Genomic DNA, 16,049 nt, shown 5'->3' with positions numbered 1-16,049 from the left:
TGAATATAAGTATTCACAACTATTACCTAAGGGTAAATAAATACAAATGTACAAAATTGAGTAACAAATAATTTATTTCTGTAAAGTTTGTGAATTAGTGAATGTATTCCGTAAGCTCTTTATAAAATAATTGTAGGTACACGAGCAAAGTGAGCAAATTTTTGAAGAATTGGACCTGATTCGTTGTGCGCTTATAAAATTACAATATTCATCACTGTATATTTACATCTTTCACTAAAATTCATAAACTAGCCTATATCCTAATACTTTTTTACGAAAACCCCACTGATTATTCTATTTATAAATGAATAGTAAAAATAGATTTATAGATTTAGAATTTTAAATGGTATTATAGACTTAATTATCATCGCTTGCCTGTAAATAATCATTTTGGATAAACCATACTGAGGTCATACTTCATATTTTAAGAATACATATTGCTTTTATGCAATAAAATTGCAAAATATGGAATAACATAAATTATTTAAGCTCGCTTCGCAATTTGCACAGTATTATGTACTTATGTACTTTATTTTGAAACCTAACGAAAATCAGATTTTGTACTCGAACCCAAACACTGAAAAATCGTTTTACATATTATGCAACAACTATTTAAACGATTTCCTAGCATACCGAACCGAAATAAACATATTGAATTTTAAATTTCATTTACACAACTTTTGTACAACTTAATAGAACCAAAATCAATATTTTCGTACTTCATGACAACATAACAACATTAAGGGTCTATCGCGGTCGAATGGTGATTTTGAATAAAATACGGTCTTATATTGTAAACGTAAATTTGTTGCATCTAATTCTTACTATTTTTATTGTAATACTACGTATTTATGATTATGTCACTTGACAAAAATAACCTAATTTAGTATGAGTAATTTTCTTGATATTTACAAAGCATAATTTAAATTACTTTATACGTTTCTATAAATGTTACAACTTTAAGAAAATATAAGTTTATGTCAGTTGTGACGCCAGAGACACTGTCTACAACTATTCCTCAATAATCAATCTCTACCCTACTCTCAAAACGTCAAATATCTTGGACTAACCCTAGACCGCCGGCTCACGTGGGTTTCTCATATACGCTCCAAAAGTTTAACACTCAATGATCGTATCCGCCAGCTGGGACACCTCTGACCTCTAAATATATTTATCTAGGTAACAATCTCCTTATATATACAAAATGCTACTCGAACCAATATGGGTCTATAGTATACCAGCTCTGGAGATCAGAAAAATCTACTAACATCAATGGAATACAAACCCATTAATCCAAAACTCTAAGATCACTAAAGCACCATATTACGTTCCAATCACACACTCCATCACGAGTTCACGACCTCTCTATACTCCTTTGTTGCAGACATGGCTAAAACAAACTACAAAAGATTCCATGACCGCCTTTTTAACCACAGAAACCCACTCATGCACGATATCTCATCTTCCTGGATTATCTCTGGAAATTCTCCCAAACGGCTCAAGCGCAAATGATATAGAAACTTACTGACAAACTAATTCAATTTTAATACTCATGTTTTTTTGTCATAGTACATCCACTGGGAGGCTTCTACGCTCTGTTATCTGTATATATTTGTGTATTTATTTATTTGTATTACTATCTATTACTTCCTCATTTGTTCTTATTGTTATTATTTGCAACAAATTGAATAAAACATAAAAAAAATCAGTTGTGTAACGAATGATACTATAAATTGATATTAAAATTAAAACAACAATATTTGTTTTATCTAAAACATACTTTTCTTTATAATATATTATAATGTTTAAGTTTAATTAGTTCATTGTTATCTACAAACGTTGCAAAATTGTATCGACAATGTGTTAAATTAAGATTGAATATTCAATAAAATCAAATGACAAATCATATTCTTTTACGATATTATTAATTTTAGGAATTTATCGACTTCAGATCAAAATGCGGTTATTTGTGGAGTTACGATTGGATTAGTATACCGCTAGCGTACACGCAGGTAACAATGATAATAATATCATAATTTTTCTAGTTAGTACTTAAATAAAAAATAAAAAATTATAATTCTTTAAGGTCGTTACAATTGCAACGTATTCATTTTTCATCACTGCTGTTGTCGGGAGGCAATACGTAGAAGGATCAAACAAAATGCTGCAAACAGAACTTGACGTATACATACCAGTGTTTACAATCGTTCAGTTTTTGTTCTTCATGGGACTTTTAAAGGTACATAGTTCCGTAATTATAATTTTATCATAAAGTTCAATATTTTAAATGTATACCTAACAATTTAAAAAAATAATTTATCGTACTAGTGTTACTAAAATAACATAATATTTTAATAAAAAAATAAATCCCTTAACAGGGAAGGTTACGCTTTTGCGTGTTGTTTTACCATCGTTAAAAAAATTTAACACATGCGTTATTGAATAATTTTATAGTGAGGAGAAGTACTGCTTTGTTATTATTATGTAGATGTGTTTTTACATTTTACAGATCTGTAGTTATTATTTTTCTTAGGAAGATTAGTTAATTTAAAAATACTCTATTAACATTGACAAAAAATTGTCTGAATACAATAAAATATTAAAATTTTAAAGGAAATAGCACTAATTTCAATACAACCTACTAAATATTGTATAATACTACTATATAAATATATCTACTAATATAAATAAGTCTATCGTTATTTTTTTAGACAAGAATTTCTTGATTAATTATTTTTATATCAATTAATATAGCAAATTGTATCTTAGGTAAAGTAAATTATGCTACCTATGAGCATCTCAAATCTATGAGTTATGTACTATGCGTGTGTTTTACATTCGTCACTATTCACTAATAAAATGTTGCACCTCGTCAAATATTATTTTAACATGTATGATATACTTATATTTTGAATAACTAAGTTTGCCTATTTATCTTTAAGAATATTTTAAGCTAATATTTAATAATATAAACAACATACAAAATTATACTTTTAAATTTGTTGAAATAATCTTATTTGACTATATAGAAGTATTTATTAAACTAACATATTTAACTTGCTTCCCTTTCTACTGTATAAAGCAAATATTTAATTAAATAACATTACATAATAGCTGGTCTTTTTTTTAACAACATCAAACTACAATAAAGTTTACAATATTAAGCAGATAAGTTGTTATTCTTAATAAAATGCACATCATACAGTACGTAACTTTAACTTTTTCTCAATTGAATGTATAGTAATATGGAATTATTGACCGTTGAAAATTTAAGCTAAATATTTATTAAAAATAAGTGTATTACTTTATTCTTAAAAACTCTTAACATTGCAGTTCCTATATTAAATTATTTAACATCAAAACGTATAATCAATTATTAAACGGCTACATATAAATATGTATCACAATATTTCTTCCTACAGGTAGCTGAACAATTAATAAATCCATTTGGTGACGACGAAGAAGATTTTGAATTAAATTACTTAATTGATAGACACACAAAGGTAAATTAACAGAAAAACGATAACAACATATCGATATCTAAGCTATGTTTATTATTAATTATAACAAAAGTGATATATCATAACCATAATGAATTATGTTCCGTAGGCATCCTATTTAGCTGTAGATTATCTCGCTAAAATTAAAATTCCTTTGGTCAAAGATATCTATTTCAACGAGTTGGAAGTATCAATTCCGTACACGAGCGCATCTGCACCATTTAAAAAAAAATCACACAGAGGATCAGTTCACCACATGCCGTAATAATTTCACTACAACAGTTATTTTTTAATATATTATATTTTAGCCATGCACCTATATTATCTATGATTTATTTTTAGTGTTCCTGAAGACCAACATATGATGTTCTTACCCGAAATATTAGAAGAGGCCGACCCCGACCATTCGAGAAGCAGAAGAACATCTATGTGTTCGAACAAGAGTGAAGGAAAAATGAACACAATCAACAAAAATAAATTCAATGATTCTTTTGGCATAATGCAGTAAGTCGAATAAAATATATAACCCCCCTTATATTTTCTAATGAAATTCGTTCATTCATTATATTGTATAAATTATAATAGAATAGCATTTATCTAGTTATATAATACGATGTGGGTAATCTAATACATATAAATGAAAACATAAAACACTGCAAATGTTTGGTGTCAACTAATTTATTTATCTTTAGTAATATATTAAGACTAATTGGTAAGTACATTATGCATTCTTACAACTTTTATTCGTCAGAGCACATTAATTTTTAATTAAAACCAACAATGGTTTATTCAGCAATAATTCGACACAACACAAAAGTTTAACGTCAAGGAAAATAATTTAATTAATTAGAGGTATTCAAAAACTAATTTAATACATTTTTAAGTTGAAAAAAAGAATATTCTATAAATAATTATAAGGGAATTATTTAAAGTTGTATGCGTTTTATTATACCTTCACATGTGAATTTTTATTATTTTTAACTATTATTAAACCTATAGTTATAGTAAATCAATTAAATCATAATGCGTTAACTCAATCTAAAGTCAATGTCTTCAAAGTTCAAAGGAATCATACTATTTATACTAAAGAATAAAGATTATTTAATGATTTATCGCTAAGAGTTATACGATTAGGGTTTAGTAACGTGTATAGTTTATAGAAGAATGTGGTAATTTGAAGGACTTAAGATTTTAGTGATACTTTTATTATTAAACAATAGACAAAAGATCTTGAATTTAATACAAGTATTATGAATTATCAAGAATAATTGGTAATACTGCAGTGAAACATCAATAACTCAAATAGGTTGTGGTCAAAAAAATTCAAGTTATTGAAATTTTTTTTTTAACTTGATTTTATAATTAATAAATATGTATGTAAATTGTATATGTAATAAAGAAAATACATACAATATAATTAATAAATTAACATTATTTTTGGAAGAAATCAGATATTTGTTGTTTGATTCGGTAATGTATGTCGAACAAAAATTCTAGCTATAAGCCAAAATCTAACTAAAATTACTTAGAATTGTCGAGAAATTCAAGTTAGCTATATTCGAATTATCGAGAAAGTTCATCACACATATCAAATATTGTAAGGCAGGGGCCAAGGCATTCCTTCAAGTTATCTGAAATTCAACTTAAAGAGGTTCGAGTATTATCAAAGCTAAACATTTCAAGACTTTATGTTAAAAGTTTTAATACTTATCGTTATCAATTTTCCAACAAAAAAATTCTAATCTCGAAATCTCGACCCAAACCTGTTGTAAATGGTATCTACCTAAGTGACTTAACCCAGGGGTAAGATTACTTGTTTATATTATACCATAAATAATTAATCTATAAAATATAGATAGAATAGCCGTATTAGTAAATAATATTAAATAATTATAAGTTAGGTTTATAAATTGTGTTTATACTAAAAGTCTAAAAATATTATAATATAATTCAAATATTACTCACGTCTCACAGAAATTAATAAATATTATTTTTAATTAAAAATATTTTTGGTATTTCTAATTTTTCAACATACTTCTATCATCTTGTATTTCAGAACTTCTTATACTAAATAAATTAAAATATTTTAATAATATGTGGTTTCATCGAATAAATATCAAAAGAACCATCGGAATTGAAAAATAAATTTTTTCTAACATCATACATGCAATCAATTAGTTGCCTATATAGATTGATATCATAATAATTTTGTATTAAATATATTCAGTTTGACATCTTACCCCAAACTCGTCAAATTACCACACTCTTCTATGCTTACTAGGAAGCTTTTCCACGAAATTATAAATAAATTATAAACGTAATTTTAATAATTTGTTATTTTATTTATTATTTATTGCAATGTTTCGTCCATAAAACTTTTGGTCACAACACATAGTTTTTCACTAATTGCTAACAGTTTTGTGGTAGCTTACATTTGGTATTGTTGAATTTCAATTAGGCTTAAGTTACCCATACAATATTAATAGATTAGTTCTGCAACTTATAATTTTTTTTGTCCCTATTGGAACTTTTTTGAGAGACAAAAAACACTTCAACCGACAAACTGAAACAAGGTTAATCTAAGATCAAGTACTTACTATTTTGAGATTCAAATGAATGTGCCTATCACCATTTGGTTTGGTTTTTCATTCCAACATTTCAAAAATTTTTATTATAACATAGTTTTTCTGCGAGGCCGTGGCATGTATTCAAATAATTATACAACAACACCTCGGTAGTATTTAAACGTTCACTGCAGTATTTGTTTTTACGGTAAAATTAAAATTTGCATCATCGTGTATTTACTACAGCTGATTTAAGCAAATACCGTTTGTTTACGTTTTAATAGTTTGGGTTTTTTATAGTCTCCAAATTTTTGAAGTTTTGTGTTTATCGATTTTATGCCGATGAGCATTTTTTTTATGTATTAAAATAAACATTAAAGTACCTACCTCGTGCACATGGACACGGCCGTGACGCAAGGATGACCGGAGTAGTATACATTACATATGCCGCGTTTTACATTTTCACATTATTTCGTTCACACTTAAATTGCTGTAGTGTTTTAGTGTATACCTATCATTGTTTTTTTGAAAATGCATATTATATTAATTATAATACAATAATATAATAAAGGCACATAATAATATATAGACATGAATATATACATAAAGTTTATCTATATATATATTTCATAAAAGACATGAAGATAGAAATTTAAGAAATTATAACGTGTAGTATAAAATAATAATATAGTGATATTAATTATTAGGTACTGATATTTAAATATTTTATCGTATAGGGCTTGGATATTTATGATTTTTTAATTATTTTTTTTGAACGATTCTATTTTATTTATAACCGTTATAAAATATTACATTTCATTAATATAAATTAAATATCGACATAGGTATTATCTATCATATTTTGAAAATATTACTAAAATAATATTTTTTTTTGCAACGATTTTATAAATTAATTATGATTTATTGTCATATGCCTAGACTAAAATATTTTACTCTGCTGAATATAATATTAAAGAGATCATTGGTTTTGTTCTCAATTTGACACTGATTTTAAAATCCTCTTTGGTTAATTATTAATTAATAAGTAGTCCCAAACATGAATGGTGTTTCTTCGGGAACCTGCAACTCCGTAGCAGCACATGTGACTTTTTAACATGTAGGTAATCTATGATCCTTTGTAAAACGCATCAATATATCGAGACCCTTAAATATAAATTTTACTAACAAAAATGGCAAAGTACAGGGTGGGGCACTGAAACGGCCGATTTTAATAATATATTTGCTCAGTTGTAATTAAGATAAGAATATTCTCACTAAATAGTATATTATTAGTTCAAAGAAAATATGCCATTTAGTAAACACGGAACAGTGGAGTGGCGAACAATGTGCTTATGCGATAAAATCGTTTTACAAAAATAATGACAGTTACGTAGCCACGCAGCGTTCATTTCGTCTTCATTCTAATCTTAAACGACATGATTCTGTACCATCGGCTAAGGCTATTAAAATATGGGTAACCAACTTTGAAGAAACGGGTTCACTGGGTTCAGCATAAAAAGAAGCCTGCACGAAAAAAAGCCATTCGCACAATTGAAAACATCGCTGCTGTCAAGGCCGCTGTCATAAAGAGCCCAAGACGTTCTGCGCGAAAACATGCGTTATCGTTAAATTTATCCAGTAGAAGTCTACGTTGGATTTTACACAGTGACATAAACTTTCACCAATATAAGGTGCTGTTGGTTCAAGAATTAAAACCTGCAACCTAACCTTGTAGTACTACAACTACGACTACAAACAAAAAATATTGTTTAATACCTGGACCAAACAAACTTTGAAGTTTTCTGGACATCATGGTTCAGCGACTTTTTAAAAAAATGGCTCTTTACTACGAAAATTTTTGTGGCCCCTGTTCTAGAGTAATTTATTATAATTTAAAAAAAATGTATTTCCCGTGATGTGTGTTCGTTTGAAAACCCGAAAATTGTTTCCAAGTAGATTTAAAAGAAACAAAAAATGTGATATGGTTATGGTAGAACTTGTATAACTGTATTTAACATCTGACCTTTCATTATTGATACCGTTATACTTTTGTATTCCAGTAATCTAATCAGTAGGAAGTACTATAGGGACTGCTTAGGTTAGGTAGATTTTACCGATTTATTACCTATGTAGTACTTCTTTTAGGCATACAAATATATTATATAAAATAAAAATTGGTATTAGATATAGGTTCATACTTTCATAGTCATATGGATGTACTAAACTACTAACTTCTATTAGAAACGTACCAGGATGATTTAATATAGGTACCGAATTTTATCTACATTTATATTGAACCTTCTAAGGCTCTAATATTCGTAGCAATAGTTTATAATATCATATGTGATAACTTACTACTAATCGAGACCGGAGACTGGTAAAATTTATTAAAAGACTAACCATATAATGATCATATTATATTGAATTTAAAATTTATAAAACGTTTATTTTTGCTGTAATGTTTCATGTGAAAGTGATTATTATTGATATAATTATAATTGTTATTATTATTATTATTATTATTGTTATTTTTGTTAATGGATAGTTAGTGTAATCTCTGCGGATGACTTTCGCGTGTCTGCAATACTAACGCACGTAATGTGTGTGTGTATATACTATATATATATATATATATATATATATTGTAGTTCGTATTAACGGCTGTAGGCTACGCCAATGGCTTTACATCGTTATTGGTATGAAAAAGATGACGACGACTATACACAAAGAAATATAGAGAAGGAAAGTCTATATATACAATTGTACACGCACACACACAAACCCACTCCGGATCAAGTTATCCGGAGGGTACAACGAAACAAAAACAGAACCTCACATCGGATTATTAAGACTGTGACGTTACTGCATTTCCGAGACTGTATACAAAATGCGAAATATAATATATATAATATATATTATATATAGAAAGAGAGAGAGGGAGAGAGAGAGAGAGAGAAAGATACTCTTTGTTATGTGTATGTGTGTGTGTGTGTGTGTATATGTATATTGTGTATACATACTTTTCGGTCAAAAGTCATGGCGTGGGTGATGAGAAATGTTTTAGAAAGATTATATTATGGTGCAGTATATAATATACGGTATATATAAACGAGATGCTTAGACTCACACGAATATAACATAAATATGTCTGTGTATATGTATATCAACATGCCTGGCTATTAAGTATATATATATATATATAATATATGTATTGGGTACGATCGTGTTGGCCTGCAGCAAATGAAGGAAAAAATAAATAATTCCGTATTTTTTTCGTAATAAATACTATAAAATATATAACTGACAAAACGTCAATAGTGCCAGCTTATATAATATATATATATATACGAGGTACACCTATTATAATTTATAATATAATAATAATATTTGAGAATGTAACGAGCGAATTTAATTTAGTTGCACGCATCGAGTTCGCAATTAATTTGTAACAGTTAGGAAAGCGGTTAAACCTCCCCAGCCGCCATCTATATAGGTACGTATTCAATATACCTATTATATTTTCGTACGAGCGACTTTTTTTTTACTTTCTCGATTTCTAGATTGACATAGGTTTAATAACAAATGAAAAATTCGAAAAATTTAAGTTTTACATGAGATTATGACTCCCCAGTCACACGGTGATCAAACCTTTGAATCGAAAAACAATCAAATCCATAATTCGACGAATTACAAACCGTGGTGAATGTAAAAGTTTATGGTATGATAGAACTTTCGAAGGGAATACACGTGTACTGTGCACCTAGAAATGTTTTTTAGTATAATATTTATAATAAATAAATTAAAGTATTGTCTTTATTTTTTGTTACTTATTAATTTAGAGTGCGGATTTCTATGCAATTGCATATTTTTTTCCTTTTAATATTTTTGGATTGTTGTCAGTTATGTCCACGAATCATCATAATTTGAAGCTAATGGTGAAATTTTTTTTTGCATATTTCTGTATATTTAAAGGTTATTGCATATTTTTGTATATTTTGGCAAAATTCAAAATTTATTGCATATTGAAGCGAAAATTTAAAAAATGTATAAAATAATATTTTGTCAAGTAGAAAAATTAAAACTAAATTCATAGTCACTAAAAAATAATTTATATATATATATATTTATTTAAACCTTTATAAGATAAATAATCGATTACGATTAAAAATTCATTCTATTCCTGGATCAAAAGGTGCAACACTTACTACAAAATTAAACGAGCTTTTCAACAAAAATGAAGGTCTGAAGATTCTACGAAAAATTAATTCAGTGTTATTAGGCGAAAACGTTCAGCTCGAAGATCTTTATCGAGATTAGACAATACTAAGTTGCTTCAAATATGCCCCAATAACTTCAGTTGACGTCAAACGTTCGTTTCAGTCTTTAAAAATATGTTAGCCGATAAACGACACAGCTTCACAGAAAAAAAAACTTGAAACGCATATGATTATTCATTTTAATAATAAATAAAATTTTAGAAATAAATTAAGGTTTTCAGAAAATTCCCTAAATTTTTTTTTATTAAGTATTTAAATAATTAATTATTATAAGTTTTACTGTGCATTTTAAATAAATAAAAATGTTTGTATATTTTTAAAAATATTTTCATGATTTTTACTGCATATTATATGGCATATTTCGATACTTCTACTTATTATATTAGTACATTAACATGTGTCATACTCTTATATATAATTACTAGCTGATCCCCGTGCATTTCGTTACCCGTCAAAAATACCAACTCCGTATGTTTCAAAATGTGTGTTTAATTCATCATTTGATACCTGCAGGCTAATCATGTTCAAAACTCCCAGTGGGAAATTCCCGTTAGTTTACAAATTTGCAAAAACTCGATATTTTAGCAAAACGTTGCTAGAATTACTTCTACTCATTAGTCTGTATGCGTATATGCGTAAAAAAAATCATTGCAGAAACATTTTTCACCTAGAAAATCTCACTTGTAATTGTATCGATTTGTGGAATGTTGATACAATATTCATCTTCTCCACACTCCACGACAAAACAATGGGTATTGGAGAGCATCGTTGGATAGGGTATCGTATTTTGCTCGAAGTATAATGTCTCTTTCAGTAAATTCTCGGGCAACAATTAGTATTGCCACTTCATCTGATTTTGGATCATTGAAACGGCCTCTAAGCTTGTTTAATGGTTTTTGATCGGTTCTAATGATCACTTTGAAGTCAGTAGAGTTCGATGATAATGTTTCAATAACATATTTAAAACCTTATACATATGGATTGCCGCTTTGCAGAAGTTCTTGCAAACCATATAAAATACCTCCCTTGGCGTGAAGACATACGGATAGTCTATCTAATTCTCCATTTCTCGTGAAATAAATTTGTAAAAGTTTTGGTTTTTCATTCATGCTTGGTATTAGTGAACCAACTGCATATTATGGCTTACCTTGAATTTTAAATATAGGCATGAAATGTCCATGTCTTATTTCTGTGAAACCATAAGACATCATTTGAAAAGCAAATTATACTTCCGTGTTATTAATAAGACCATTTAATGTTTCTGGCGGATCAGTGATTTCTTTCTAAAGAATTTTTCCTCCAGCACAGCAAATACCGAGTGCTCCAAGAGCCCATTTCACCGTCTGGCAAAACTTACAAATCGTAGTTATATTTTCAATACAATTATGGAAATCATCTTCATATGTGATTGAAGCGTCTTATCTAAATGCAGACATTTCTTTACACCACCAGAAGACTGTAGTGAATTATTGGTTCCCCCATTGTCATTTTTATCATTTTCTCTGATAAAGATTACTCTTTGCTTCTAGCGTATAGCGGCCGATAATTTGTTTTCTTTTGGGCATTTTAATCAAGTTAATTGTGATAACCTAATAAAGCACAAAAATGTTAATGAATATTACGAAAACAATAATAAATAGTTATAAATAATTCACAACCTTAGATTTAAAACTGATATCAACCTTTAGTAGGTATATTTTTTGGTGAAAAAATGGCGACACTAATGTATTTTATTTTAAATATTTAATTTTTTAATTTTTTAATTAATACTCAACTTTATCTGACTTAATGTATATGCCTATGACACTCACAAAGAATGTAGCTTTCTATTGGTGAAAGAATTTTCGAAATCAGTACAGTAGTTTTTTAACATTCAGGTACTTACCACATAAAACATTGAAAAAACATAAATATTTATTGATTTAAAAAATTATCCACTCCATTTTCTTTCCTCATCCGAATATTTGGAGTCGAACTATCGACCACGTGTCACATTATTTTCCTGTAACTAAGACTTAGGTTCATACGGGCAGAGAAATCCTTAGGATAAAAACAATAAATATATATTATATACCTATAGGTATCCAAAGGTTAAATTAGGCATTGAAGTTTTTTACTACGCTATTGTTGTTTTTTATTTTGTTTTTAAGTTAGTTGATATTCTATTATAATTAATAACCTGCAATTAGATTAATTTGTCATTTTTAATACTTAATCGATCACTGATAACTTATCGTTTTGCACGCTTTAAAAATAAGTTAAAATCATATTTTTACAAACTATAGTAAAAATAAAATTTAAAAAATATTTTTTGCTTAATAATGTTGTAGAATCTATAGAATGATTTTAAATAAAAGTAAATAAATAAATATTAATTGATTTAATGATTTATTAGAAATAAAAATACAATTTGTCTAAACCACTATATACTGTATGCAATAAGAGGTCATCGCAGGATGAATATTTTATATTTTAACAAATTATTTGATTATTTGAAGGATTGAAAAGTTACGCGTAATCATCAATATTGCGTTATGTGACCTGCTTTAGGTGGTAATTAAAAAAAATTAATTAACCTTTTTTTTAACTAAGTCAAATATTTGTCCTGTAATATTTACTTAAATATTTAAAATTTTAGAGTTTAAACAATATAGTGGAAAATGAATTGTAAATATTTGGTGAATTGTGACTTATAATTTAAGTACGTTGTCTCAACTCGACTAACTCGAGTTAATTGTTTTAATTAACACTCTCGTGTTTGTACGTGTCAAACAAAGCGTCGGCGCGTATGCAGTAAGTTATGACAAAATATTTAATATTGATATATTATTATGTGCAGAATGGTACATCAGAGGTCAACGTCAAACGGCGGCAGCGAAGTCGGAGGATTTGGTGGTGGAGGACAGAACTCGAACACGCCAACCAAACGCGGAGGCGGCGGTGGTTTCAAACAGTTGGCACAACGCAAGTCAGACGCCGCGCAACCGGTGGTGCTGGTGTCAATGACCCGGCGGCCGAGCTACAATTCGGGACAGTGGAAACCGTTCAAATGGAAATCATCGGACTGTGGAGAACAGCGACGCGCTTCCATCAGCGGTGGAGGTAGGCGCTCTGAACAGCATCAGCAGACGGATGTAGACATGCAGAAAATGGACCGATCGGAAACATCAAAGGTTGTACCGGAAGGACTGGTCAACGCGGCGTTCGTACCGGACAGACAGCAACACGACGTGTGATGCACATTAATGCAGCGGCGTATCTGAGAGGGATCGTCGGGTTGTTTGATCCCCGATCCACCAATCCCTCTCCACCGGTGCAAAAGAAATCAAAATTACCCCCACCGTTAAATTATTTCAATTCCAGCTACACCTTAAATTAATAACAGGTGTTGTTACGGTTGTTTATTTTATGTTATAGATAACCACGCCAACTCACGAGTATTTACCAACTATTTTTTGTAACTATCATTATTCATTTACAATCTAGTCTTAGAATTGAAACACAAGTGTCAATATATGATTACCTGGTTATATAACATTCTTGTTTTCGTTTAAGGTATTATGATTATAATTATTTATTAACAATTTTTATGCCTTGATTAATTTTTACAAAAACTTTCGGTCCCCCGGCTATTCATTGAAGCTTAAAAAGGTACAGTATTGTCCTACGACGCTAAAAAAACACTGTCACAAATTTTATGTGCTTAACAACTTTTTATTTTAAATTCAGTGTTTAATAAAACGAAATAAATTCCCATACAAAAATGTTAAATGGTTAACATTGTTATTCTTATGAAACTTTCCTAAATTAAAACTCTACAAAATAAACCTTTTTAGACAAATCGTTGAATAGAAGTTATTTATCTTAAGCCAAAATATTTCATTAAAAAGCCAAAATATTTGGCTGTGGACATTTATTTTAGGAATAACTAGCTTACGGCGTATTCGCAATAATTTATTTGAATTTATTGTCCAATCTTCAATGTAATCACCTCGTCAGTTGTAATTGTATACATTTATCATCTTAATTAAATCTATAGTGATATAGTATCCATCCCCTTCAATATCCGTTATTATAGACTTATCTTCTATTTACCAGTTACCGACAAAGTATGTGTAGCCATATATAGGTACAATCTTTTTTATGTTTCTACCTATACGGCTACAGCTTCCTCCTTGAATTGATGTTTTTGTTTTTTTACACACTCTGTATAATGAATTATATAAGTATTTAATTCCATAATAGTTCATATTATTTAAAAATTATATGATACCCTGCAGATAGACAAATAGTTAAACGTAATAATTTAGCTTAATTAATAATGTTCATTAATATATATTGTCATATTGATAATATTATATAATACATTTGATATAGGTATGTGCGGATTTCTAAAATTTAAACAACTTATGGTACAATTCATACTGAACATTAAATACAAAAAAGTACCTGTAGTTAAAGAAAATAGATTATTTCTTAAAATAAATTAAATAAATAGCATATATAAAGACAAGAGACACTCAATTATATTATATATTCATGTATAACCTACCTACAAATATAATGTAGATATATAATTTTTTTAATTTTATTTTGTTCGTAACCTAATCATAATATTCCTATAATATAATAGATATAGCGATAAACCTAATTATAAATAATAATATATTTAGAACTACACTAGGTAGCAATCGAGATTATATGTAGAGAGATTGTAATTTCCTCACAAGTCTTTGATATGGACCTTTTTGTTTGTCATAGTTTTTCAAACCCTCCCCAACGAGTCATGACGTATTTGCCTCTACAGCATACAGTAGACATGTTCTATAAACTTAAATTATAAAATCAACATCTTTGAACATTCACTCTATATTCTATATGATTTTAAAGAACAATTTTAAACGCCTCATCGAATTTTTAAATAATTGTAAATATAGGCGTACTTATTTTTATTACATATCTAATAATATAGCAATAATTTTAGTTTAGATGTGTAATATGTATAAATATATAATATGTATGTATGTAAATTGTGTATGTACTGTGTATAGATCTTCGTTAGTATATTATATATTTTATTATAATATTGTACACTGAAAAATCTAGCGAGTGAAACAATGAAAATCATTATGTTAATTTGTATATTTCGAAATTATGTAATTTACACAGTACCTACGTACCTAACATAAATTTGTATTATATTATTGATAAGATATTGAATTAAAATAACATAAATCCTATGTAAAATATTTTAATAAAATATTAATATGTTTTAATAAACGCATAGGTAGTTTACCTACCTATTACACGAATAAAAAATATATTAGATAGTAGTTACCTATATATATATTATATACTAGCTGCCCGATCTTCCTCCGGAAGAAATTATTTTTTTATAATTTAATTTAAAAACATAAGACTATTTTTTGGCTTTACAAATAATATAATATAATTACATATTGTAGTTATTGACTTATTGTTATTGCTAATTTCTGAAAATTATATATCCTACATTTAGAATTCAACCACTTCAACGACTGAACGATTGAAGTTGGAGATGTCGATCTCATCGATTGAATAAATAAGGGAACACGCATGCGTATCAGAAACATTATTACTTTTTATTTTATTTTTTATTAGTTTTGTACATTATTATAGGTCAATAATTAAAAAAGAAACAAACAAAAGAAAAAGGAAACAGTCAAACA

The 16,049-nt window shown here is 28.1% G+C and overlaps 1 protein-coding gene across 1 annotated transcript in view; it reads left to right on the top strand.

The window, feature by feature from the left end:
- The window catches only part of LOC107174156 (bestrophin-4-like), a 43,317-nt gene extending 27,600 nt beyond the window's left edge, over positions 1-15,717 (top strand). Inside the window, exons 5-10 of the mRNA XM_015524994.2 lie at positions 1,935-2,012; positions 2,087-2,239; positions 3,423-3,503; positions 3,610-3,761; positions 3,843-4,004; positions 13,181-15,717. Of these exons, the coding sequence (XP_015380480.2) occupies positions 1,935-2,012; positions 2,087-2,239; positions 3,423-3,503; positions 3,610-3,761; positions 3,843-4,004; positions 13,181-13,577 (1,023 nt within the window). The 3' untranslated portion in view covers positions 13,578-15,717. The remainder of the gene's footprint in view (positions 1-1,934; positions 2,013-2,086; positions 2,240-3,422; positions 3,504-3,609; positions 3,762-3,842; positions 4,005-13,180) is intronic.
- The last annotated feature ends 332 nt before the right edge of the window (positions 15,718-16,049 follow it).

This window comes from Diuraphis noxia, unplaced genomic scaffold (assembly GCF_037042655.1).
Source record: "Diuraphis noxia isolate RWA-SAM2 unplaced genomic scaffold, SU_Dnox_SAM2 contig0002, whole genome shotgun sequence".
Lineage (NCBI taxonomy): Eukaryota > Metazoa > Arthropoda > Insecta > Hemiptera > Aphididae > Diuraphis > Diuraphis noxia.
This window is presented reverse-complemented; position numbering and strand designations above follow the sequence as displayed.